The sequence below is a fragment of the Scomber japonicus genome, chromosome 24, assembly GCF_027409825.1.
Source record: "Scomber japonicus isolate fScoJap1 chromosome 24, fScoJap1.pri, whole genome shotgun sequence".
NCBI classification, from domain to species: Eukaryota; Metazoa; Chordata; class Actinopteri; order Scombriformes; family Scombridae; genus Scomber; species Scomber japonicus.
This window is the reverse complement of record NC_070601.1, coordinates 3,747,031-3,773,057: the sequence shown is the minus strand read 5'-3', so window position 1 is coordinate 3,773,057 and position 26,027 is coordinate 3,747,031. Positions and strand designations below refer to the sequence as shown.

Sequence of the window (26,027 nt, the reverse complement as noted above, 5' to 3'; positions counted from 1 at the left end):
CATTTTTCTTCCCCACTAGGGAGACACTTTACACTCCTAAAACCTCTGGAGGAGTTCATTAGTTCCACTGTGACGTTTCAGTGTGTTTTAACTGGCATGTTGTATCAGCGCAGGCTTTTGGGACAGATACTGTCTGTGAGCTTCATCCTATTAAGAGTCCCTCATGGTCCACTTTCCCATGGACATCTGACACGCATTTCCTTCCACTGCCTCTGTTTCTCCATCTGTCAGTCCGTCCGTCTGCGCCTCTCCTCACTCCTCACTGGCAGCGTCTTTTTTTCACACAGTAAAGCAGGCGTTGAGTTACTCCGCTGGAAAATACAGACATGGCACTTCAGTAATCCTCTGTAACAGAATATATGAGGTCGGTTTTTTATTTGCCGCAGCTTTCAAGGCGGTGAGACATTGTTGTGTGTTGTTCCTCCGTACAATGAGTCCTGTTAGGATGGAGGGAAAAAGAGACAGAAGCAGGGCGAGATGCCATGAGCAGACATCTGGGTTAGCATGGTTGATGGTTTCCCACGTCCGCATGTCATGCCAGCCTCCAGATGTCCTCTGGAGGACCGCCAAGCTAAAGAAACAGCTGATCGCCGACTTTAACTGAGCTTTTCATGGTCAGTGACGGTTGGAGAAAAGTCACTCGTGTTCATTAGCAGAGAGATGATGAACTACAACATACAATAATACTTCAGTGGTCTTCCAACTTCCTGTTTCAACCATGCACGAAGCTACAGATTCTGCATTATAGACTGTAGTGAGCTTGTTTTAATATTATTGAGGCAGTATCTTAAATGCAGTCTTGGGGATGTAATCTATTGGGATAAAGGAGGTTACATCTGAAGTCAGACCTTTAAGATTTTCCTCATTTTTTAATATTCAACATTTTACTGAATCCATATATTGCTGTTTTTAATTCTTTGAAATCAATATTCTTCTATATATTTAGTAAATAAATCATGATGTGGGCCTTATTTGGAGCACACATGGGCTTTAAATGGAGTCACAGTACCAATTAAACCCACTTTATTTCATTTATTCATTTATATTCCAAAATCTACATGAACTAATGAACATTTTCAAATGATAGAGAAATGTTGGTTTATAAGAAATGATCTCCCTTATAAATCATGGCAGTATCCATGAAAAACAGCTGGACTTAGATTCTGGTGCTTAATGGGAACACTTACCCTAACAGCTGAAACAGAATAAACTTTAATGAGATCGTCACTAGATAAAACAAACTGGGACTTTCATGCTTGTGTTCAGTCTGTAGAGTTTAAGTATGATTTGTCTGATTCTATCAAATAGAAAGTAAAGGACCAAACTTCCCTCCAGACTGTTTTTTGAGCAATTTATTTCCAGACGAGCTTCAACAACAACGACTGTACTTGTGAGGAAACGAAACAATTTACAGGATTTCTCTCTCTTGCATAAATGTGTCCTGTGACCATGTAACTTTAGTAACATTGTCTAGACAGTGCAAACTCTTGAAAAACATCCCATCTAATTAGCCGATTCACGCATGCAAAGAAATAAAACTGCAGCTCTAAAAAGGTGGTCAAAAAAAAGGTCTAATACTGCAAATTCAGTAAAGTAACAGAGTAAATACAGTATATAAACAATACATCCACATATAAGACTTTAAAGGGGTTTAAAGTGGCCTCTTTGTAATATTGCACAGAAAGCATCACATTTCTACACGAGCATATAAGTTGCATGTTCTGGCCATGAAGAAAAAAAAGCGTGTAATGTGTGTTAACATATGCGTCTCCTCAGGTTTAAAGTCTCACGACCCCTCAGATTTATCTTCCGACCCCTCGTTGGGTCCCGACCCCTGGGTTGTCAACCAATATCCTGGCGGTGGTTTCTTTGCATTTTGCTTCACACAGAAAAGAATGCACACATAAATTCAGATCCTGAGAGGTTGAGATTGCAAAACTGTGTTTTGTGACCGTAATGTTGCTGGTTTAAAGGAATATTTGGCTGATATGTTCATGTTAATGGGGGTTCAACTGTTAGTGGGTGATCTGTGGTTGAAATGGACTGCTTCCAGATGTGAATATGCATGAAAAGTGACTCAAAGTTTGGCTTCAGAAAATCCTCATTACACTACTCTTGAGTAAAAGTCAAGAATCAAATTTTTCCCGCTCCCTACATTTGTCATTTATCATTTTAAACATGCCAATTCATACATAATTTGACCCACCAGCTGCAGCAGCTGTGTCACTGTGAGATTAACCAATAGCAGGTGCCCTCAGTGGGAAGTTGACCACCCGGCGGGCCCCGGCTCCAGCTCCAATTGGACAAAATCCCACAGGATACAGGCCTTAAGCTGTAGCGGCTCTGCTGGTCAGGACAGTGACTGCTCTTCGTGTATCAGTGTGTGAGAACATGTGTTTGGGATTAAGACCCGCCAGCGTTGGGTGGATGGGTGCAGATGTGCTGAAAGTTGTCACCATAAATAAGTTTACTTTTCCACCGTAGACTCAACGTGATGTGACTTTACTCTCAGCAGGTAGACGCTGGGAAAAAGACTCCTGAGAGCTCATAAAGCAGGATTAGGAAAATATCATTAAACAGATTAACAGCCAGAAAGTTGAAGGAAACATGCATGATTCAACCATATAGTTTATTGACTGCAAACAGCATAACACTCTTCCTCTAATGAACCTCAAAAATACCTTTTTATAGATTAAGATTTAAAGTTGCTACTTGCTTAATGATCTTTAATGACATTTTCTGTACAAAGTAATAGGACTATAATAAGAAATCCCTGAATTTCTTATTGCCGTATTAAATGAGTATCATAGAAAACATGCAACCACATTTTAAATTTGAGCAGGAACATTGTTTAATTCATAAAATCTGCAATCGATTTTCTTTAATATATGTCTGTTTTTAAGCATTGCTCTTGGGATGACAGTATCGCCAGACTGAAATATCTCAATAATTGTACTTTGGACCATCTTTGAAATCATGTTACGAAGAAGATTAACCCTAAAGCTCCATGTTGATCACCTGAAGTTTCATGTAGCACCACCATCTGGTCAAAATTTCAATTAGTTACATTTGATTCATGACCAAATATCTGCAAAACAACTTAATCTTCAGCTGTATGTTGTGTTTTGTGTTAATTAGCACATCATGGTGACTATTGGGATGCTGATGTTAGCATTGAGCTCAAAACTAGACTATGTTTCATTACAAAATCCTTACATTATATCATCTATCTAAGGTTTGCATAACATTAGTTAACATTAGCTGTTATCTACAGGTCATAACAGAACACTTAAGTCTATAGCACCTGAGTTTATTGAACTGAGTGATGATTTCTGATGGGAGTTTCTTTCCCACCAAAAGTTTAGTCTCACCTTTTTGATGATCTATTACTTGTTCAAGTCATTTTTAAAGCAATAAATGCCAGAAATGGTACTGCTTTCTGTATTTTAACTGCTGTTTGACAAATATGAAGCTTTCCCTCTTGGGCTCTGAGATATTTATGATGTGGTATTTTTCACTATCGCCTCTGAGGCTGCATTTATCGATAATTGTCAACATTTTCTCAATTCAATGAATATTTATGTGGTCTGTCAAGTTCCCGAATCCCCTGATTACTTTTCTAAAATCCAAAGATAATGTTTATTTATCACAGAAGAGTGAAAAATCCAGAAAATATTCACATTTAAGAAGCTGGAACCAATACATTTTTACAATTTCTGCTTAAAAAAAACAGCTGAAATGATAAATCATACATGAATAATGTTTCTGATTAATTTTCTGCCCATCGACTAATCAATTGATTGTTGCAGCTCTAATATTCTGACAGTAGATTAATAAAATATGCATTAGTTTACCATTTTAGGGGCTCATATAACTGTAAATGACGTGAAAGTAGAAGTTTAATCGGTTCAGACTGTCCAATTAGAAGTCTTTGTGGAGAAATGTTTGCAGAGGAAAAGGCTTGTCCGTCTCTTTCATTCGTGACTCACACAGTGATTAAAGCTTGAATTGATGTTCAGAGTGCAACCGCCGTTATGAATGATGACGCTTTTTACAGCTCGGAGGCATTCCTCAGTTAAATCTCATCTGTTTTCTGTCTGAGCTGTGGTTTTCCTTTTTGCTCTCTTTGACTAAACAATTAACAAGCTGAATTTGATGCTTTTTACATAATTTGGGAAATCTTTTTGGGAAACCCCCACAACCACTAACCCCAACCCTCTTAATTCACAGATTGTACGTTTTGGTCAGCTTGTCTCATGAATCTGTGATGACAGGCCGCTCTCAGGAGAAAGTATCTCCCAAGTGCGATGCCGATTTATGAGAATATAACTACGGCTCTCAAGGCTGCTGCTCCTGCTGCTCATTCTCATTTCCCTCCAGGCTATTTTAGTCTATGGGAATTATCAGCAGTTTTTCCATTAACTTGACTGCCCCCCCCCCTGCTTCCCCTCCCACAGTCTCACATAACATAACAGTAGAAAAAAACATCAGTTCAACCACCTAATCAATCACACTGCTGTGGTTTGATCTGAAAGGTCAGTTTACCCAAATTATGAAACCATATTTCCTCCCGAGCGTTATCAGTCCAAGCAGATAACGTTGGTTTTATGTGCTCAGATTTGGAGATTTATTATATTAACCTTCCTGACGTCCTCCCGGGTCAAATTTACCATGTCTGTTTTGACTGTTCCTTCTTTCCTTCATTCCTTCATTCCTTCTTTTCTTCCTTCCATCCTTCCTTCCCTCCTTCCTTTCTTCCTTTCTTCTGTCCTTCTTTCCTCCCTCCCTCCTTCTGTCTTTCCTTCCTTCCTTCCTTCTTCCTTTCCTTCCTTCTTTCTCCGTTCCTTCCTTCCTTCCTTCCTTCCTTCCTTCCTTCCTTCCTTGACAATAGGAGGGTTTAACTGTGTCTCTGGTGAATCTGCATCAGATAGTATCAATGAAAAACCTTGGACACATCTGCATGATTAGACATGAGAAAGCATGTTGTCTCTTATTGTAATTTGGGTGGAACAAACCTTTAAAGGTGCTCTAATCATTGGTTTAAATGAATAATGGGTCAAATGACATCTACGCCCATTGTGACTAATCCAAAGTGAAGCATCCACTGACTTTGCTGTAGGTCTATGGAGCATTTTAGCATCTTTAAGCCCATCTTACAGCTCATAAATTTGTTATTTTAAATCAGCTGCAGCACTCTTGTAGTGTGATTTAGAAAAAAAAAACTCTGATAAAGACAGTCCAAGTTGGTGAAAGTGGATTATTTAGTGACTAGATCTCTCAGTAGGTGGTGGAAACCAAAATAGAGCTAAAAGGAGACAGGAACACAACTCCAAATGAATTTATAAGGTGATAATATGTGAATGTTCAGTAGCTGCAGGTTTAAGCATTATTGCTCTCTGTACACTAATCTCTGAGTGAGGCTTTAAGATATGTGGTTTGCTATTTGACCTGGAGGGTCATTGTGGTTTGTTGTTCCAGACGCTTTTGTCACGGTCGGGTTAGCTGAGCCGGTGACTCATTTAAAGAAGATTTTGAACCTCCTGCGCTTGCACATAGTTTTCATCTTTACATGTCTTAGCACATCCTGACCTTTTATTTTGGTGTTGATCCCTTTTTTTAAATGATCCCTCAACCATAAGAAATGTTTAACCGTATTAATCACAATAATGCTATTTAAAGCTTTTTGGGAAGTTTGTCTTCTAATTGTTATTAAAAGATTAATCATGTTTATTCTGACCAAAGAACTTTGATTTGCTGATCATTTCTGTACTCAAATCATGCTGCCTTCAAGTGCACCTCGTAAGCTTCTACCTCTGACTCATAAATACAACATTTTGCACACATTTTAGTGCTTTATTTGGGTGAAATAGTGAAATACATCCCATATTTAAAGTGATAGCAGATGATTTTGGCAACAAGGCAAACAAATATGTTTATTTTTGTCACGTTTCAGGTCATATATTTGTGATTTCTGTGCATCAATTTGTGTTTTTACATGAGCACTTGAAGGCAGCGTTCACCTGATTTCTTTTAATCTTCGTGTCGTCCTCCCTCCCTCCTTCCTTCTTTCCTTTCCTCCTTCCTTCCTTCCGCCCTCCATTCCTGCCTTCCTTCCTCCCTCCCTCCTCCTTTCCTTCCCTCCTTCATTCCTTCCTTCTTCCTCCCTCCTTTCCTTCCTTCCTTCATTCCTCCCTCCCTCCTTCTTTCCTTCCCTCCCTTATTTCCTTCCTTCCTTCCTTCTTCCTTCCTCCTTTACTTCCTTCCTTCCTTCCCTCCTTTCCTTCCTTCCTTCCTTCCCTGCTTCCTCCTCTCCCTCGTTTCCTTCCTTCTCCCTTCCATCTTCCTTTCCTTCCTTCCTCCCTCCTTTCCATCCATCCTTCCTCCCTCCCATCCTTCCTTGACTCGAGGACAACAGGAGGGTTAAAAATGATATATCCTTCAAGTTCCTGCTTGTAAATCTTAATTTTTGATGTGCCCCCCTCCCCTCCCCCCTCCCCCTTCCCCCCCTTGCAGAGCAGAGTGGTGTCTCTTTGCTCCAGCTAATCGGAGACCCACTACCAGATGAGATCAGCACCACCTACGGCCCAAGGGGGCAGACCTCCTATATCTTCAGTGCTTCGGCGATGTCCGGCCAGCCGGCTCTGGCTCACGTCCCCAACCCTTTCTACCGCCACTTCTCTCTCATCTTCTACATCAAGCCCTACTCCTCCGCTGCCTCGGTCCTCTTCTCCATCACGGACCAATCCCAGAAGATCATGTACATCGGGGTCAAGCTCAGCGAGGTGCAGTCGGGCCGTCAGAAGGTGCAGCTTTACTACACCGAGCCCGATTCAGAGGGCTCGTACGAGGCGGCCAGCTTCAGCATCCCGAGCGTGGTGGACAGCTGGACTCGCTTCTCGCTGTCGGTCTTTGAGGAGCAGGTGACTTTCTACCAAGGCTGCGACTCTGAGCCACAGGTGGTGAAGTTTGAGCGTTCCCCAGATCCAATGGAGCTCGACGCGGGGTCGGGGGTCTTCGTGGGTCAGGCAGGAGGAGCCGATGCTGATAAGTTTGTGGTAAGTCAGCTGTATCTTGTTTATTAGAGTTGGAGAGAATGAATGAAAAACAGAAATGATTCCTGTCCTTCCTTCCTTCCTTCCTTCTCTCTGTCCTTCCTTCCTTCTCTCCTTCCTTCCTTGCTTCCTTCCTCACTCCTTCTTTCCTTCCTTCCTCTCTCCCTCCTTCTTTCCTTCCTCCCTCCATCCTTCTTCCTTCCCTCCTTTCCTTCCTTCCTCCCTCCCTTCTTCTTTCCTTCCTTCCTCCCTCCCTCCCTCCCTCCTTCCCTCCTTTCCCTCCTTCCTTCCCTCCTTTCCTTCCTTCTTCCTCCCTCCTTTCCTCCCTTCCTTCCAGGTACATTTAAGTACCTTTAAACGATCCCCTGAACCACTTAGTAAAGTAAAGCAGTAAAGTTTATATGGATGCTTTAGGACGAGCCTTTAAAATGACACAAAATTTTCCAAACTTTTCAATCTTTGAATGCAGATTTTACGAGATACAACCTCTAAAATCAAACACAGCTATAAATATGATGGGAACGAGACATTCTGTGCACATATTGTACACGAGTTGTTGTTTTTAGACCAACTTCTATGAGAAAAAGTTGATGTCTGCTGGATTTTTAGTGAATAATGGGCTTAATTTCACTCTGCACGGATTTGGAGGGAGAAACCATAAACTCCAGGGTGCCATCAGAGGAAATGCTCAAGTGCTCAAGAGATGTTTGTTCTTCATATTTCTGACAAGAATGAATGAAAAACAGAAATGAATCCTTTTCCAAATGTCACCCAAGGGACTGTGAAAAGTCAGAATAATACATAGCGTGCTAAAAGAGCAGGTGTGTGAACCTCCCCGAGTGTTCGTGGAAATCTGACCTCCTCTGTTGTCTTTTAATATCTCCCTGTTGCACCTCACGGCAGGTTTGCTTGTGGATCACTGGCAACAGGAAGGAGCAGACTTAACCCTTCTCATGCCTGTAAATTTATGACCTGACCCTTCTCACCTTTGACCTCTGACTGTCAGTGGACACATGTATCATAAGCTTTTAAACTGGGAAACTGAAGAGGAGATGACTCATTTTAAAAGTTAAATCTACTAATTTGTCTAAATAATGCTGGATTTTGCAAAAAATATCCATCAGAAATGTTCTTTTAAAGGTAAAAGTTGGTGAGTTTGGTAGAAATATTCTCACATGTCAAGGTTCATAAAGGCCACATGGACTCCAAACTGCCATGTTTAAGAGTGAAAATACGTCTCCTGGTAGAGGTTTTAACCTTCGCGTCGTCCTCTCGGGTCAAATTGACCCCATCTGTTTTGACTGTTCCTTCTTTCCTTCCTTCCTTCCTCCTTCCTTCTTCCTCCCTCCTTTCCTCCCTTCCTTCCGTCTGTCCTTCCTCCCTCCCTCCTCCTCTCTTTGATTCCTTCCTCCCTCCCTCCTTCTCTCCTTCCTTCCTTCCTTCCTTCCTCCCTCCCTCCTTTCTTTCCTTCCTTCCTTCCTTCCTTCCTTCCTTCCTTCCTTCCTTCCTTCCTTTCCTTGCGTCTTCCTCCCTTCCTTCCTCCTTTACTTCCTTCCTTCTTCCTCCCTCCTTTCCTCCCTTCCTTCCTCCTTCCTTCCTCCTTCCTTCCTTCCTTCCTTCCTTCCTCCCTTCCTTCCTTGACTCGAGGACAACAGAAGGGTTAAACAAGGTAATCCAAAAGACAGTGTTGAAGGCAGCTGCCACAGTATTCTCCCCTGCATGAGTCATTTCTCTCAGATTTTCCATCTCTTCGGAGGGTTGCAGAGGAAGCGAAGGTCTCGTCATCATGTTGAAACACTTATTGTATGTTTTGTGTGCTTTTTAGGGTGAGATCGTAGAGTTGAGAGTGGTGGGAGATCCTCGCGCCGCTGAGCGATTGTGTGATGACGAGGACGACTCTGACGCTGTGAGTATCTGTGTGTTTGTTTAACAGATGAGTCTCAGTGTATGAACGATCTTTTCTAACCTCGTCCTCTTTCTGTTGGTTTCAGGCTTCTGGTGATTTTGGAAGCGGAGACGGTGAAAGGAGAGTAACGGGTCACACAGTTAAGGTGAGTGTGATGTTTTGGGGGACTTAATTTAACCCTCCTGTTGTCCTTGAGGGAGGAAGGAAAGAAGGAAGGGAGGAGGAAAGCAAAGAAGGACAGGAGGAAGGAAGAAAGGGGGATGGAGGAAGGAAAGGAGGGAGGAAGAAAGGGAGGAAAGGAAGGAAGGAAAGACAGGAAAGAAGGAAGGTAGGAAGGTAGGAGGGAGGGAGGAAAGAAATAAAGGAAGGAGAGAAGGAAACAAGGACAGAAGGAAGGAAGAAAGGGGGATGGAGGAAGGAAGAAGGAAGGAAAGGAGAGAGGAAGGAAGGAAGGACGGAGAAAGAAGGAAGGAGGGAGGGAGAAAGGAAAAAAGGAAGGGAGGAAAGAAGGACAGAGGAAAGAAGGAAGGTAGGGAGGAAAGAAAGAAAGGAGGGAGGGGGAAGGAAAGAAGGAAAGGAAGGAATTCAGCAAGAAAATACTTTTAAAAAACAGCATAAAACACAAACACTGAACAATTCAATTAGTGTAATCATCAATAACAAGCACCAGATTATTCATAACTGCATGAATTACCTCTTTTAAACATGTTTCAGCTCAGGTTTACCATGTGTGAGTTCACTGTGTGCAGACATAAATCTAATATGAGGCATTAAAGTTTGTGAGTTTAATCTTTGCAATATAAACTCTTTGTATTATATCCTATTCTATCCACAGACCACTCCCCCTTCTTTGAGGCCGGTGCCTGAACCCCCGCTGAAAGGAAGCCGATATGAAACAGGTAAACAAGCTCTTCATTAACATCATTAGGATCACTTATGACTGTGAAACTTTATATAAGGTGATAATTGGAGGGAAAAACACTGTGGGCGAAGTGTAATGGAAGCTTTTAATCACACAGCAGCTACTGCCAGAGAAGTGTCTAGTAGGATGGCTCCAGAGTCTTTAGACTATATTTATTTAGAAATATGTACATCAGGTTGCTTGTCTGTACCTGAGTTTAGCTGCAGGGCTTCTGCACCTTGACTTGATTTTAAAGTCTTTAGCTCCCTCAGGTGGATAATTATACAAGTGTTGGTTTGTGCTGTCACATGAGGATTGCGTAAATGCTTTGAAAGAAAAGATTGATTGAGATTGATTTTTCTCTTTTTAGGATTTTTAATAAACACGTTAAGATATTAAATAATTGTACAGAGTGTTACTCTGAAACTAGATCGAGCTCCTTCTTTCTGTTGTCCTCGAGTCAAGGAAGGAAGGGAGGAAGGAAGGAAGGAAGGAAAGCTGGAAGGGAGGAAAGCTGGAAGGAAGGAAGAGAGGAAAGCTGGAAGGACGGAAGGGAGGGAGGATGGAAGGAAAGATGGAAGGGAGGGAGGAAGGAAGGAAAGGAGGAAGGGAGGATGGAAGGAAGGAAAGGAGGGATGAAGGAGGGACAAAGGAATGAAGGAAGGAAGGAAGGAAGGAAGAAAAGAAAGATGGAAGACAGGAAAGAAGGAAGGAAAGGAGGAAGGAAGGACAGAGGAAAGAAGGAAGGAAGAGAGGAGAGGAAGGAAAGGAAGAAGGAATGTAGGTGGTAGAAAGGAAAAGAGGAAGGGAAGGAAGGAAGGAGGGAAGGAGGGAAGGAAGGAACAGTCAAAAAAAGACGTGGTCAATTTGACCCGGGAGGACGACACAAAGGTTAAACAATCGTACCGAGTGTTGCTCTGAAACTAGGTCGAGCTCCTTCCTCCAAAAAGACATTCAGACAGATATTAACCAGGCACTTGAACGCACCGCTCTGCTCTACAAGCCAACACTCGCAGGCCTCATGCAGCAACCGAGCAGCACGTAAAGTTGTGTTTGTGTCGATTTTAGACGACAGGTATCGAAGGCCATCAGTGGACTACAGCCAGCCTGGAATACCGGGCCCAAGAGGTGGGTCGCTTTGGGGGCAAAAGGACTCGGCAAGACGGGCAGATTGTTGATTAGGATTATGTCCTAATCAACATGCGGTGGCCATTGTATCTCAGTATAAACTCAGCTTTGTTTCTATGGCAACTGCATTTTTCTTTATGTGGAGCTTTATATGGTGATGTGGGCATGTTGGTGGAGGCTTGATGTTGTTCCATTTCTGCTGTTTTTGTCCCCCATTCAAGAGTATGCACAATATAATCTGGATCCTGCTTTTGCTACCTCATCTCATCTTAAATCTAGTTTTAATAGCTTAATTATTTGAGATAATACTGAATGTACAGATGTTGCAATCAACGTGTTTAATTTAATTATTCCACAGCAAATATGAGGCTACTATGTGGGATTAAACCAGGTTATCAGGAGAGGAAGTGATGTCATATTCGTAGCAGTTTTCTTTCTTTGTTTCTTAATTATTGATAATATCCTTTTTATATTTATAGCAAGTCTCCAATACACATTAAAATATAAAATAAGCATTGCAGTTGCACATTAGAATAAGTTCAGTGTTAATTCATGAAGTAGGAAGCATAAATAAAATGAATTAAAAGCCATTGGTTAGTTAATCATTAAGCTCATTTAATTTATTTTGGGGCATCCTTCATTACAAATAATTAAAAAAGAAATACAGAAATGCATTAAAAATCTATTATACCTGATTGTTAAGAGGCAAAGTCAATGTAATTTGGACATTTAGTATACAAGCAGAGGAAATGCATCATATTCAGTATAAACGGAGAGTTGGTATGAATTGTGCAGCAGTGCCACCTACAGGACAGATTGCTCCATTACATCCATTTACCAACATGTATCATAATCTCCACTAGATGGCGCAAGAGACCACTGAGAGAAATACTTCAAACTGTCAGTGCAGCCTCACTTTGAACTTCAAATCATATCTTATCAGTTTCTTTCATCACAGATCTCTTTGATTTATATTTTTTGGGGTATTGCTTCTGCAGTGGTTTATGCTTTTACATAAACTTTCATAAACTTTGCTTCCAGTTATGAGCTTCTTGGTGATGGTGGTGTTGATAGTTGTCATGCATGAAGTCAGGGAATTACCTTTTTGTTTGTATTGTTAGAAATGTGATAACTCTACTTTTATGTTTATTACCTGCTAGATATATTGCTCCTAATAAAGTGGCATTTGAGTGTAAGTCTTTATTCAGGCTATAAGAATTTTATATCCTCTTTGCTTTCATCTAACTGACATAGTTAGAGTCATAAAGCTCATTCAATGCTATAAAATGTCAAATATGGCAGGCATGCAGTATCAGATGTTAATGTTTAACCCTCCTGTCGTCCTCGAGTCAAGGAAGGGAGGGAGGGAGGGAGGGAAGAAGAAGGAAGGGAGGGAGGAGGAAGAAAAGGAAGAAGGAAGGAAAAGAGGGAAGGGAAGGAAGGAAGGACAGAAGGTAGGAGGGAGGGACGAAAGAGAGAAGGTAGGAGGGAGGAACGACAGAAGGAAGGAAGGGAGGAAGGGAGGGAGGAAAGGAGGAACAGTCAAAACAGATCAAAAGAGAAAGAGAGAAGGTAGGAGGGAGGAAGGACAGAAGGAAGGAAGGAAGGAAAAGAGGGAGGGAGGGAGGAAGAAAGGAAGAAGGACGGAAAAGAGGGAAGGGAAGGAAGGAAGGACAGAAGGTAGGAGGGAGGGACGAAAGAGAGAAGGTAGGAGGGAGGAAGGACAGAAGGAAGGAAGGGAGGAAAGGAGGAACAGTCAAAACAAACGGGGTCAATTTGACCCGGGAGGACGATAGGAGGGTTAAGCTTTGGTGTCTCGTCAGTCTTGCTTTAGGTATAAAATGCCAGTTTTGCAAAGTGTTGTGACTTATTTCATGTGATGCCTCGTTCAGGTCCCGATGGTGCTAGAGGTGAGAAGGGTGACAGAGGAGAGAAAGGCTCACAGGGAGACAGAGGTCTCCAGGGGCCGAAGGGAGACTCCGGTTCTTCTTCTGGTTCCAGTTCTTCCTCAGGTGGAGGAGGACAGAAGGTAGAAAGTCACTGTGTGCATGATTGTGCATGATTAATACACACGGATAATTAACACATATGATTACATTAATGTTTCTCTTTTTCCCTTTGTTTTCTTGTCAGGGAGAAAAAGGTGCAAAGGTACGTTAATGATGCAACATGTTTGATGGTTTATTCATTAAAGTCTCCATTTATAGGAAAACTACAAAGTTATTTATTATTATAGCCAACTAGAAGGTTTTACCTAATGGATATATTAATTATGACAAAACAAACAAATGTTAATCTATTTCATCATATGTGTGTCCAAACAAATTACACATGACAGCAAAAAAAAGAAAAGAAAAAGTGTCTTGTCTTCTCATAGACCAGCTTCCTCAAATTTAATCAAGAAGTGCATTAAGTAAACAAGAGTACCGCACATTTACAGCCTATAAATATAAAATTATATAGTGTAATTGTACAAACCTAACCTTTTCCAGCACTTTCTACCATATCTCACAGTCTTCATCACTGGTTGGAGTTTGCTCAGTTGCCATGGAAACTTAGAACAACATCCATTTTTTAACTGTGCAAACTTACATTGTTTTATCATTAATGTTAGCTGTATGGACAGTTCTTAATTATCAGACAACCACAGAGATAGATAAAGTAGATATGAGTGCATATTTAGTCCAAACAGTCTAAAGGTCAAAGGTTAAGTCCTGGTCAATATTGTTGTAGAGTTATTGTTGCTGTTTTTTGAAAAGCTTGAATCTCCCAAATAACATAACGTAACCAAAATCAAAAACTATGTGTGTGGAAATACTTCGTGCTCATACTCATATTAAAGGTCAAAGTTTTACATTTACTTTAAATTCTGTAATCTGGCAGGATTACAATTTACCAAAATACAGTAATTGTAATCGATTCGTATCATTTTTACCAAACCACAACAAAAAAAATACATCTTCTACAAAAAAGAACAAACCGTAGTTACAATTGCAACTTTATTTTTCTGTCCATATCAGACTGAATTAACGCTTTTCTGTCACCTCTTCCTCTCCAGGGTAATTCTGGCTTTGGATACCCCGGTAATAAAGGCGACCGAGGGGCTACAGGACCTCCCGGGCCTCCTGGTCCTGCTGGACCTGCAGCTGAGGTGGTCAGACTTGGGGATGGTGCTGTTGTGCAGCAGACGGCTGGACCTGCCGGACCTCCAGGACCAGCAGGGTCCGATGGGCCTGCAGGACCTCGAGGAACTGATGGAGAGCCTGTGAGTAGAACGTTTTAGAAGAATAATGATTTGTCTTTTAAGTTCATGTTTCTAATCGATTTGTGATTCATCCTTCAGGGCGATCCAGGAGAGGATGGAAAAGCTGTGAGTTTCTTTGTTTTTATTGAATTTGATTTAGATATTTATATAGAAGATAAATTAGCTTTTAAAACTACCAAATTTGCTCCTCGTCCCAGGGTCCTGTTGGGCCGCCAGGAATCCCAGGAAGTCCAGGAAATCCTGGTTCTAGAGGCGAGAAGGTACCGTGCAACGTGGATTAACAAGCATGCAAGAACCATGTCATTTCTTTCATTATAAATTGGTTACTAAACTTTCATTAATTCATGGTGATAATATGTGACGTCTGAATCTTTCCAGGGTGATCGTGGAGAAGGTCATCCTGGACCCAGGGGTCCCCCAGGTCCACCAGGACCTCCCGGGCCTGGCAGCGGTGACCGTCCAGTACGTCCACACGTCTAACACACTTTTCTTTCAGTATTTAAATTTAAAGACACTGAATTTTGTTACTTTATTATTTTGTAGACATTTGTTGACATGGAAGGATCCGGATTCCCAGACTTCCGCGTACGTTGAGCTCAATTTAAAATGTAAAATTATTTTAAAGGAAGAAGTTGAGGAGCTGACAATGACATTATTTTTGATTTGTTATCCAGTCTGTCGGAGGTCTTCCAGGTCCCCCAGGCCCTCCAGGACCCCCAGGCCCTCCTGGTATTTCAGTGGCACAGGGATCCGATGGTCCAGTAGCATTTGGACCACCTGGACCACCTGGGCAGGATGGAGCCCCTGGTCTACCAGTGAGTTTCTATATTCTTATACAAATATAACTTCTTTCTCAGTTGACCGAGACTGAGCACTGAACTGTAATAATTGTGATGAACTATTAAACACTGATTGTTTGTACTTATCCTGTCTACTGCTTTCAGGGGCCTCCCGGTCCCCCTGGTCTACCAGGTCAACCAGGACTCGGAGGACCGAAGGTGAGGAGATTTGAAACCTCACAGTAACAAATGGATGTTGACCTGACTATTAGGAAAAGTTTTAAAAAGTGTGTTTCCATGTTGTCTTGAATCTTTTTTGCTCCAGGGCGACAGTGGTGAGCTCGGTCTTCCAGGAGCAGCCGGGGAAAAGGTGAGTTATGCTTTACTAACCCAAAAATGGATGTATTTCTCTTAAAAAATATATAAATTGAAACTGAAATAAAAATGATTGAAATATTGGTGCCAGGACATCCAGATAGATTCTCTCCTTCATGTTTGCTTTTCTCTAGCAAGACGAGCAAGACAGCAACTTTTTCACCAACATGTTCTCTTACTTTGCTCCATCTGCTACGGTGTGTAATGGGTCGCAGGTACTCTGGTTGCTTTGGTGTTTTCCCCTCTTTTTTCACAAGGTTACCTCAATTTCAATTTCACCACTTGCTTTATTGTCCATGTAACGTAGCTATGAATGATTTCAGCCTTTTATAACCTAAACTGCATCCTTAATAAACCAAGTTTCCTCAACCTTGCAATGACTTGAAGCCACTTTCACCTTTTCAAGCATGACATCTTTCTAGATCTGTCACTAGTTTAAAAAATCACTTCTTCTTCCACCCTGCTTAAACTCTTGCACTCAACTTTTTCAGCACTAACCACTTTTCCTCGCTTCCACCTGCTGCAGTTGCGTTCAATCACCTGCAAGCAATAAGATATCTAACAAATGACTTCCTTCACACTCCAGGGTTCTCGAGGTGACACAGGACAGGCAGGTACAGCAGGGGAGGGTGGGCTGGCAGGACTTCCAGGTCCCATGGGACCAGTTGGACCTCCAGGACCTCCCGGGCCACCAGGACCACCGTACGGCTTTGGCCATGTGAGTAAAGTCAGGTCTATGATCAAACTTGGAATCTAATAAAAAAGCTACTTATGATCTCGATAATTCTCTGCATTGAGATTGCCTCCAATGATGACAAGCCTAGTTTATCCAGTGAGGGAGATGCAGCCCCAATGATTTGCCAAATTTTTCATGGGCGCAACCCACATACTTTTCAAATTTGTTGGCATGTTTGCACCCATAAAAATTACTTTTCAGCCCTCTGGATGGATCTATGGCTCCATGATACTTTTTAAACCATCTACTCCTCTACTTACAGCGTGACCATGAAGGACATGAGGTGATAAATGGCTTGCCTGGACACAGAGGCCTACCTGGACCACAGGTACCTAATCACCCATATGAGAGACTCCCATGTTTCTTTCACTATAGGTGCAATATCTCATGTTTTCTTTTATCTCCCATCTTTCAGGGTCCACCAGGCATTGCAGGCCTTCCAGTAAGTACGACAGAGGATGTGATGTGCTGTTTCAATGCAGTTGAAAGTAATTGTTTCACAGAGAAAACCAAAAAAGATTTATTACTCTAGTTTATTTAGTAGTAAATGTTTTAATTCTGATTTCTAGGGTAGACCAGGTTTACCAGGCACCCATGGAGACAAAGGATCAGAGGGACCGAGAGGACCGCCTGGGATTCCTGGTGTGGACGGATTCCCTGGACAGGCGGTAAGGAGCCGGACGAATTCTGGGTTTTGTTGTTCAATTGTGTATCATATATATATATATAAACAATACACTACTAGACTCTTTAATCGAATTCAGAAACACATACTCCAGTATTACATCTGTTTCTTTTATGGCATTTATAACTCCTGGGTTTTTTTATTGTTTAATGTTTGTTTTTTTCAGGGTGCAAAGGGAGACGGTGGACAGAAAGGAGAAAGCGTAAGTCATGTGTATAATATATAAAACATATACTTTTATTTTTTTTATTATTTTTATTATTTACTTTCCATACTACCTAAAAACAAATTATTCTTTTGCTGATCTTCATGTCATAGGGTCAGCCGGGACGAGATGGCGGCCCACCTGGACCTCCAGGGCCTCCCGGACCTCCAGGACAGATCGTCTACCAGCCGGGCAGCGATGTGAGAGACACACTGATTCTGCACATACTTAAATATCAAACTCATCCTCACATGAAAGCCTGCCACTTAATCACTCATTCACTAAATCACTCAATCAAACTAACGGTCACTGCCTGCTCAATAATTCCTTCACCTCCATACTAACTGACCTAACTTTGTCTTGCTGTAGTATAACGACATATATTGGAACGAAGGGGATCAGGTGAGTACGCACATGCTTTGAACCCCTAACTAATCTCACTATAAACTTCACTTAGCAAGAGTAATTAATTACATACACGTGCACTTAATATTTAATGTTTTTCATGCATTATCATTCTCTCTTCACTAGGGGGGAGCAAGAACTCCAGGTCGAGCAGGATTCCCGGTATGTGTTACTGTACTCAAAGATAAATCTAGAAAGATCCAATCAATTTCAGAAAATGGAAGGAAGTCAATGTATTATGTGTATTGATCTAGGGACCAATGGGACAAAAAGGAGATAAAGGGGACACTGGTCCTGCAGGATATGCACCGAAGGTAGGATGACCCACCTTCTAATTAATTTGTTTTGCATCTCACACACTTAAACAGGCTATAATCAGTATTTTTTTTTTTTTTTATAATGATAATGCATGAAATGACAAGGTGTAATGTCAGGAGCATTGTTCATACAGAGTATTATCAGCGACTCTGCAGCTCCCATCGTCTTTATGGAGCTTTATAGTGAGTTTCAGCTCATTGTTTAGCTGTCTGGCTGTTTTGGTTCAATCTTATCACTCTCATAGCGACATTTTGGGCTCAGCACCAAACAGCACATACACACAGTTAGCTGTAGACTAGCTGGTGAACATAGTGGAGCATTTAGCAGCTAAAGAGCCAGATATTTCCTTCAGGAGTTGGTAGAAAGCAGAAACAGCGCTAAAAGAAAGTGAATATTGGACTTACATTCAGCAGGTGGACATAAACATGACCCCTAATGAACGATAATGTCAGTAACTGCTGGATGTGAAAATGAGCAATTATTTGTTGACAAGTTCAACATATCACAATAGGTCAGTGTTTTCAGGTTTAATAAGAGGAAGCTTGAGCTTTAAGACATGCCGGTTTAAAGATGCATAATTGTATTTCTGCGTAATGAGATTTCTTAGAAATAGCAGTCATGAAGATTTCTTTTTTAATCACAAAAACAACAACTTCTCGGTTATATATTTAGCTGTAATCATATTATCCCATTATGTTTTATTCATGATCACGTCATGCCAGTTAAAGTGAGACACTCAGTCTTAATGAGGGGTTTTTCTAGGAATACCATGATTGTTTTGTTCATGAGACAACACTGTTGACTGTTCGCTGTGTCCATGACCTTTGTTTTTCTTCTGTTCTTTCATTTCACACTGACACCCTTTTCGATCGGTGCTTGTAAACATTTTAATTAAGCTTGTGTTTTGTTCAGGGGGAGAAAGGAGAGCCTGGTGTCATCGTCGGGCCTGATGGACAACCAATGTTTCTGGGTGGCCTGCAAGGAAAGCAGGTAATTACCTCTGTGATATATACAGCATCTACCATTTTTCCTTTCTGTATGTAATGTCATCTGTTCCATTGATTATAAAATATCTCCAAAAATGTTAATAATTGTATAAACTGTCACTGTGCATCTGTTTACAGGGTGACAGTGGACCTCCTGGCCCAGAAGGACCTCCAGTATGTATAATCATATTTCTATTGGCCAGTTTTTGAGTGTTTTCTAGCAGCATCATGTGAACATAACAACTGAACCATATGAATGCTTTTCTCCAGGGTCCATATGGTCCTTCGGGCCCGAAAGGAGAGATTGGGTTTCCAGGTAGACCAGTAAGTGGGTTTCTTGTTGAATTATATTTACTACATTAAAATTATTTTAAACAAGTATGACTGCTAGGAGTTGCAAAACCAACACAAAGGGACTTTAAAGAGGACATATTGTTGTTTTCTGTTATGTTATGACGTTGGATGGCGATGTTAAATAAGTTCCAAAACTTGAGTTTACGTGAGAATGTTTGAAAAGTTACTTCCTCCATGTGATGATATCAGATTGTATGCACATGCCCATAAATGGATGTCCGACCTGCAGTGAAATCCTGCTACTATTGTTTGCTTATGTAGCCTTCAGGATGGGTGTAAGCGTCCAGAAACTAGCCAATCAGAGCAGAGTGGGCTCACTGGGAGGGGGCGCCAGGAGCTAAAACGGCTTGTTACAGACAGAGGCTGAACTGAGGGGCTGCATAAAGGACCAGTAGAAGATAAATAAGGAGTTTTTAACTGTAAACCATGAAAAGATATTCTAGTAGAGCCCCTAAATAAAAATATAGGTGGCGAGTTGATGTTTTCACTGCATTGATGATCTTTAAACCCTAAACTATCAATATTTTATGACAATGGACTTCAATATTATTCTAAATGGTTTATTCTAGGGTCGACCAGGGCTGAATGGCGTCAAAGGAGAGAAGGGAGATTCAAGTGGCGGATCTGGATATTATCCTGTGAGTATTCTTGTTCCTTATGTTTCTGTTCAAGGTAAGGCCTGACTATCCTGTGCATGGTTTATTTAGCAAGCATCTAAACACAATGCCACGTGTACTGTATGATCAATCCGTCAACACACTGTAATCAATATTTGTTGTGTCTCTCAGGGTCCTCCAGGTCCACCGGGCCCACCTGGACCTCCTGGACCTTCTTTTCCCACCGACAGACACACTGTGAGTCAAGACCTAAAATATTTTATATAGTCATGTAGCAGTTGTGTGTCCTGTTAAATTAGGAAGTTGGGCGCTAGATATAAAGAGTGATTACCTTAATTTATGGATTTATCTTAACGTCTGTCCACTTAAATTGAAAAATAAACTGTTTTGCGTAGGTTGAAAGTAACACGTAAGTAAGTACAGTATGTAAAATCATCAAAAAACAAACAATTCAACTGAATGTCCCTTAAACGTCTTTCTTCTTTTGGTTTCAGGGATATGACGATTACTCTAGGTATCACTCAGCTGCTAAAGGGGAGAAAGGTGACCGTGGCGTACCAGGGATACCTGGCATACCAGGTAGTAACACTTCATCTGTGCTCCAAAGGGCAGAAAACGCTTAAAAGTTGAAAAAAATTGTGTTTTCAGTATATAAACAATAGCTTTTTGTTTGTTTGTTTCCAGGCGGCGGATCAAACTTTGATGTATACGCTTTTAGGGTAAGCCTCTACTTTATAGGTTTCCACACAGTCTTAGCTCATGGTTAACATGAACATAACCATTATTGGAACAGTGCACATTTATCTTGAATGTTTCTTGATGATTTCATGTCCAGAATGAGTTGAAGGGTGAACGTGGCAGTGAAGGCTCGAAAGGAGAGAAAGGAGAACCAGGTGGAGGATATTATGACCCCCGCTATGGAGGAACTTCCTCAGGACTGCCAGGACCTCAAGTAAGATCACAATGTCAAAAATCTAATGCTTTACGAAGTCTGTTAAATTATGTCAAGAGCAGATATAAATATGATTTGGTCTTACTTGTATTCTAATAGATTATTGTGTATAAATACTTTTGTTCCATCAGGGCCCCAAAGGTGACTCCATTGTCGGCCCTCATGGTCCACCTGGTCCACCTGGTCCACCAGGAAGAGGCTATGATGGGCCACCTGGACCACCAGGGCCACCTGGACCCCCAGGATCGGGGACCTATAGGGGCACACAGAGTGAGTTATATTCAAAAAGATACCCAAAAATTAAAGATTGTGCCTTCTTGCTTTGAGCTCATGTGATTTCCCCACTTTGAATGACAGCTATCAGTATTCCTGGACCACCAGGACCACCTGGATTACCTGGACACTCTTCAGGGGTGAGACAACATATATATAAAATCAGATATTCATGCCTTACTTGACCTGAAGTGACCCGGCAATAAAATGAAGCAGAGTCTTGATTGTTTAAATAGATTAAAGTCACAATACTAAAACAGTGTGACTTTATTAAGAATGTGGGCCAGAGTATTTATATGATCCAACTGGACTATAGTAAATGACTCATGAGCCTTTGCAGTTTATTAAACAACATAGCCGCAATTAAATTATGATGTCAGATGATGGCTTATTACAACATTTTCCCATGACCATTGAATGAGGAACGACAAAGTTAAAATTGTAATGACACTTGTTCTATTTTCCCAATTTGCTGTAGAGTCTAACGCCAAGACATTCAAGGAAATCTGACACCAAATTTTGTTTACGAGTTCTGGGCCCATATCAGAGCCAACCTAAGAGTAAAAACTTTATTTGCTTAGTGTGAAGAATAGGACTTATTTCACAAGTGACCCACTTTTTGATTGCATCAATTACATGTAAGAACAGAGCAGAAAGGGACATCAAACACCCGTTTTTATCCTTAAAAATTCCTGCAAATTAATATATTATTTTAATTTTGTGTAGCTATTCTTACTGTATGTTAGCAACAGATGGAGAGGAAGGGAGGAATGGCAGGTGGGAGGGAGGAAGAAGGAAGGAATAGAGGGAGGGAGGAAGGAAGGAAGGAAGGAAGGAAGGAAGGAAGGAAAGGAAGGAGGAAAGGAAAGGAAAGAAGGAAGGTAGGAAGGAAGGAAGGGAGGAAAGGAAAGAAGGAAGGAAGGTAGGAGGGAGGGAGGAAAGAAGGAATGAGGGAGGTACTGTAGGGAGGGAGAAAGGAAAAGAGGAAGGAAGGGAGAGAGGAAAGGAGGAAGGAAGGAAGAAATAAATACGTCTCAACCATAAAATTTGATACGGTTTAATACCTGGTCCTCTTTTGTCTGGGGATCAGCCTGGCACCTCATTTTTACACCGATTAATGTATTGTGCTTTTGCTACCACTAGGTGGCACAAAAAAGTGTGCACGAAATGAAGACAATGGGTCAAAGTTAAGCAGAATGAAGTATAAGGTCCAGCAAACCTAAAATGTAATGTCCCGATATGAAGGACATTGTCTGCCAGGATCCCTAATTCAGATCTCAAATCACACCTTTTAAGTTACAAGATGTTTGATGAGTGTTTGCATGTTTGTAGGTGACAGTGATGAGGTCTTACGACGCCATGACAGCCACTGCTAGAAGACAACCCGAAGGCTCTCTGGTCTACATTATAGATCAAACAGATCTCTACTTACGAGTCCGAGATGGAGTTCGTCAAGTCCAGGTGAAATATTTATCTTATACCTAAATATGAATTGGCACAGAGACTCTAAAATATTGTTGTCCGATTGTCAATTCAAACACTTTCCTTTTGTTTTTCAGCTCGGCGGCTACATTCCTTTGCCCAGTCCAGAAGTGAGTGTTATTTTTTAGACATTTGAGGTAGTTTCCACCTTTTTTCTTTTCCAAAACTCTTCTTTAATTCGTATCATGCATGTTATTTGCAGGGTAATGATGTTGCAGCAGTGGAGCCCCCACCAGTCATTCCATACTCCCCAGACCAAAACACCAACACCAACACTGATACCAAACACCACTCCGAAATTCCTCCTGAAAGTCCGCTTGACCCCAGCGTTGGGCATCCTTCACAGCCAGAGCCACATCATCCGACCCACGAGGACCCTCGATACCCTTCCAACCCTGATCCTAGATACCCAACCAACCCTGATCCCAGATACCCAACCAACCCTGATCCTAGATACCCAACCAACCCTGATCCCAGATACCCAACCAACCCTGATCCTAGATACCCTTCCAACCCTGATCCCAGATACCCAAGCAACCCTGATCCTAGATACCCTTCCAACCCTGATCCTAGATACCCAACCAATCCTGATCCTAGATACCCAACACACACCGATCCCAGATACCCAACACATCCCGATCCCAGATACCCAACACACCCTGATCCTAGATACCCAACCCACCCTGATCCCAGATATCAGCCAGATCCGCGGTACCCAACACAGACAGATCCCAGGTTCCCAAGTTACAAAGAGCGCTCGTACCAACCAGACGGTAGGTTTCCTGTTGATTCGGCCCAAGAACGCCCAACATACACGGAGAATCGCCCTGCAGTCACCGCTCAGCGAAGACCACCTCCATCTGTGCCTCAGACTCCGGCCCACCATCATAACAAAGGTGCAGGGGTAAGAGAAACCACTTATTTAAATCACCATACTCACATTTGAAAGCTGCATAAGGCCTTGTTGTAGATGTTGAACATTGCTGCTCGGCTTGTTTCAGCTCCACCTGATCGCCGTGAACAGCCCTCACACCGGCGCCATGCGGGGGATCCGAGGCGCAGATTTCATGTGCTTCTCCCAGGCCCAAGCCATCGGGATGAAAGGAACGTTCCGCGCCTTCCTGTCCGCCAAGCTGCAGGATCTCCACAGCATCGTCCGCAAGATCGACAGGGACCGTGTGCCAATATTCAACCTTAAGGTAGGCTCATACTTTAAAGCAGCTATACAATAATTTATCAAATGACTGCGTGTAATGTGTTTTAGTGTCCAGCATGTATCAGCATGTCAGTGTTGTGGTCACTACTTGTTTCTGCTGCCCACAATTGGCCCAAAGATCACTTAACGCAGGTTTAAGAACAGGAAACTGGAGCCTTGAGCCTTGCAAGAACGGGATAGTACTTGTTAGTTTGATTCATCAATGTCTTGCTCAGTAATATTAATAATTAAGCACTGTACTGGATATTTTGTCCTAATTGTGTTGTTAGGATGAGGTTCTGTTTGACAACTGGGATGCCATCTTCAACGGCGGCAAAATGAAGGACAACGTGTCGCTGTACTCCTTCGATGGCAAAGACGTTCTCAATGACAACACATGGTGAGCCCCTTAATATTCTGAATGATAAGTAGAGGAGAATAAAACACAACAGCAAACATTAAAAACGTTGATATTTCTGTTTATCCCAGGCCAGAGAAGATGATGTGGCACGGGTCGACTGGCATCGGGCAACGACATGTGGACACATTCTGTGAGACGTGGCGTGTGGGTGACCAGACGCTGACTGGCATGGCGTCGTCCCTGCAGACCGGCAATCTCCTCCAGCAGACCCCCAGCAGCTGCTCCAGCTCCTACATCCTGCTGTGCATCGAGAACAGCTATGTCGGCCAAGAGAGATAGATACACACACACACACGTGCGACACTGGACAAAGGGAAATCGTAAAATTCATGCTTATATCCTCTCACACACACACACACACACACACACACACACACACACACACACACACACACACACACACACACACACACACTCTCACTTTTTACCTATCTATGCACCTCATGTGGTGCCTTGTAAATAAATGTTTTTCTAATTAATAATTCGTTTTTGCTTGTAAGCCCCTCATATATGGTGCTATACAGGATTATCCTATATGGTCAAGCTCAGGTGACATACAGTTACACATCCTCTGGCAGCCATACTGGAGGTCCACAACTCTGGGGCAGAAGTGGCCTTAAAAGCTGTTTGTGACGCCAAAGGTGCAGCTTTGTTGTCCTTTCTTTGCTGTTTGTGACTTATCAGCTAGTAGTCGCTATAATGTCGATTTATAAATGTTGAAATGAGCTTATTTGCTGCTAGCTAGCAACCCGGTTTAAAGGGTCAGTTCACCCAAATTGCATTCAAAACATATATTTTCACCAGGGCTGCAGGTAATGGATTAGTTGGTGAAACATGTTGATCACTGTTTCCCAAAGGACCAAGATGCAACCTTAAATGTCTTTTGAGAGTCCAAAACCCAAAGATAGTCAGTTTAAAGGCATAGAAGACAAAATAAAACAGAGCATTGGGAAATTTTTTACTTGAAAATTGACTTAAAACCATTACATGATTATCAGAATAGTTGCTGATTAATTTAATAGTTGGCAACTAATTGAGGAATCATTGCATCTATAGTAAAATAATGGAGGTGAATTGAAGTTTGTCTGTTCATCAATCAACAGCTACTATAATTAATGTCAATAAAAGACATTTTTCAATAATTCGAGCAACATACTCTCTTTGTATTGTGGTGAGATTTTAAAAAATCATACAAATATCTCACTTCTCAGGCAAGCCAAAACTATCTGCAAGTTAGTTGAAATGACCCTTTAAATGTTGGCAAGATTTGTCACACAAGAAAACCTCAAGTTAAAAGATAGGACTAAAGCAACTTTATTTATCTCAGAGAGGGGATATAGCACTGTGATTGGCTGTAGAGGATCACAGCAAATGATTTTTCATGTTTCTGCATCTTCTTGATTATATTTGACCCCAAAAAAACATGAAAACACTTAAATGCCAAGTCTACAACTCCACTGCCTGGACACAGTGTTACTTAAATCAGGTTTACTGCATGTCTGAATTGCTACCTTTGCTTTTTATATACAGTATTTGTCAGTACTTGCAAGGAAAATAGATATTAGGTGACATACTCAGATGATTACCACCAAGCTGTTCATTTCTTAAAAAAGGTGCAATTATGAACATATTTCAGCGTCCGAGAGCAGGATAAAAAATTTTAGTTATTGTATATGAAATATGTTTTTATCTTAACTTCTTTTTCTTTATATTGATTTAATCTGTAACCCATAGCACTTGAGTTATAGCCTTTTCATTTTGTCTTACATGGGAAGATATTTTCAGATCAGATTTTTAGCAATAACAAAGGGATATTTATTTTTTATAAACTGTTTTTTTTTTTTTTTTTTTTTCTTTTTTCAACCATGATGTGTGATGTGAACGCTTTTCACAAAGATTAATGCAATTTGTAATCCAACAAATGTGCAAACCCTACACAGTGATGTCTCATACATACTGAATACCTGAAAAAGGGATGTGGACCAGTATCTA

The 26,027-nt window shown here is 41.5% G+C and overlaps 1 protein-coding gene across 1 annotated transcript in view; it reads left to right on the top strand.

The window, feature by feature from the left end:
• Positions 1-24,845, top strand: part of LOC128353998 (collagen alpha-1(XVIII) chain-like) — a 31,806-nt gene extending 6,961 nt beyond the window's left edge. The window contains exons 2-41 of the mRNA XM_053314250.1: positions 6,514-7,055; positions 8,878-8,958; positions 9,044-9,103; positions 9,794-9,857; positions 10,928-10,987; positions 12,880-13,016; positions 13,121-13,138; positions 14,046-14,252; positions 14,331-14,357; positions 14,450-14,512; positions 14,631-14,714; positions 14,796-14,837; positions 14,927-15,067; positions 15,197-15,250; positions 15,357-15,401; positions 15,541-15,603; positions 15,993-16,124; positions 16,405-16,470; positions 16,558-16,584; positions 16,712-16,810; positions 16,994-17,029; positions 17,146-17,232; positions 17,564-17,599; positions 17,692-17,751; positions 18,668-18,745; positions 18,880-18,915; positions 19,012-19,065; positions 19,665-19,733; positions 19,884-19,949; positions 20,207-20,291; positions 20,397-20,431; positions 20,548-20,664; positions 20,796-20,934; positions 21,022-21,077; positions 22,270-22,398; positions 22,497-22,529; positions 22,622-23,323; positions 23,421-23,618; positions 23,905-24,014; positions 24,104-24,845. Coding sequence (XP_053170225.1) covers positions 6,514-7,055; positions 8,878-8,958; positions 9,044-9,103; positions 9,794-9,857; positions 10,928-10,987; positions 12,880-13,016; positions 13,121-13,138; positions 14,046-14,252; positions 14,331-14,357; positions 14,450-14,512; positions 14,631-14,714; positions 14,796-14,837; positions 14,927-15,067; positions 15,197-15,250; positions 15,357-15,401; positions 15,541-15,603; positions 15,993-16,124; positions 16,405-16,470; positions 16,558-16,584; positions 16,712-16,810; positions 16,994-17,029; positions 17,146-17,232; positions 17,564-17,599; positions 17,692-17,751; positions 18,668-18,745; positions 18,880-18,915; positions 19,012-19,065; positions 19,665-19,733; positions 19,884-19,949; positions 20,207-20,291; positions 20,397-20,431; positions 20,548-20,664; positions 20,796-20,934; positions 21,022-21,077; positions 22,270-22,398; positions 22,497-22,529; positions 22,622-23,323; positions 23,421-23,618; positions 23,905-24,014; positions 24,104-24,314 — 4,349 coding nt within the window. The 3' untranslated portion in view covers positions 24,315-24,845. The remainder of the gene's footprint in view (positions 1-6,513; positions 7,056-8,877; positions 8,959-9,043; positions 9,104-9,793; positions 9,858-10,927; positions 10,988-12,879; positions 13,017-13,120; positions 13,139-14,045; positions 14,253-14,330; positions 14,358-14,449; positions 14,513-14,630; positions 14,715-14,795; positions 14,838-14,926; positions 15,068-15,196; positions 15,251-15,356; positions 15,402-15,540; positions 15,604-15,992; positions 16,125-16,404; positions 16,471-16,557; positions 16,585-16,711; positions 16,811-16,993; positions 17,030-17,145; positions 17,233-17,563; positions 17,600-17,691; positions 17,752-18,667; positions 18,746-18,879; positions 18,916-19,011; positions 19,066-19,664; positions 19,734-19,883; positions 19,950-20,206; positions 20,292-20,396; positions 20,432-20,547; positions 20,665-20,795; positions 20,935-21,021; positions 21,078-22,269; positions 22,399-22,496; positions 22,530-22,621; positions 23,324-23,420; positions 23,619-23,904; positions 24,015-24,103) is intronic.
• Positions 24,846-26,027: the final 1,182 nt, after the last annotated feature.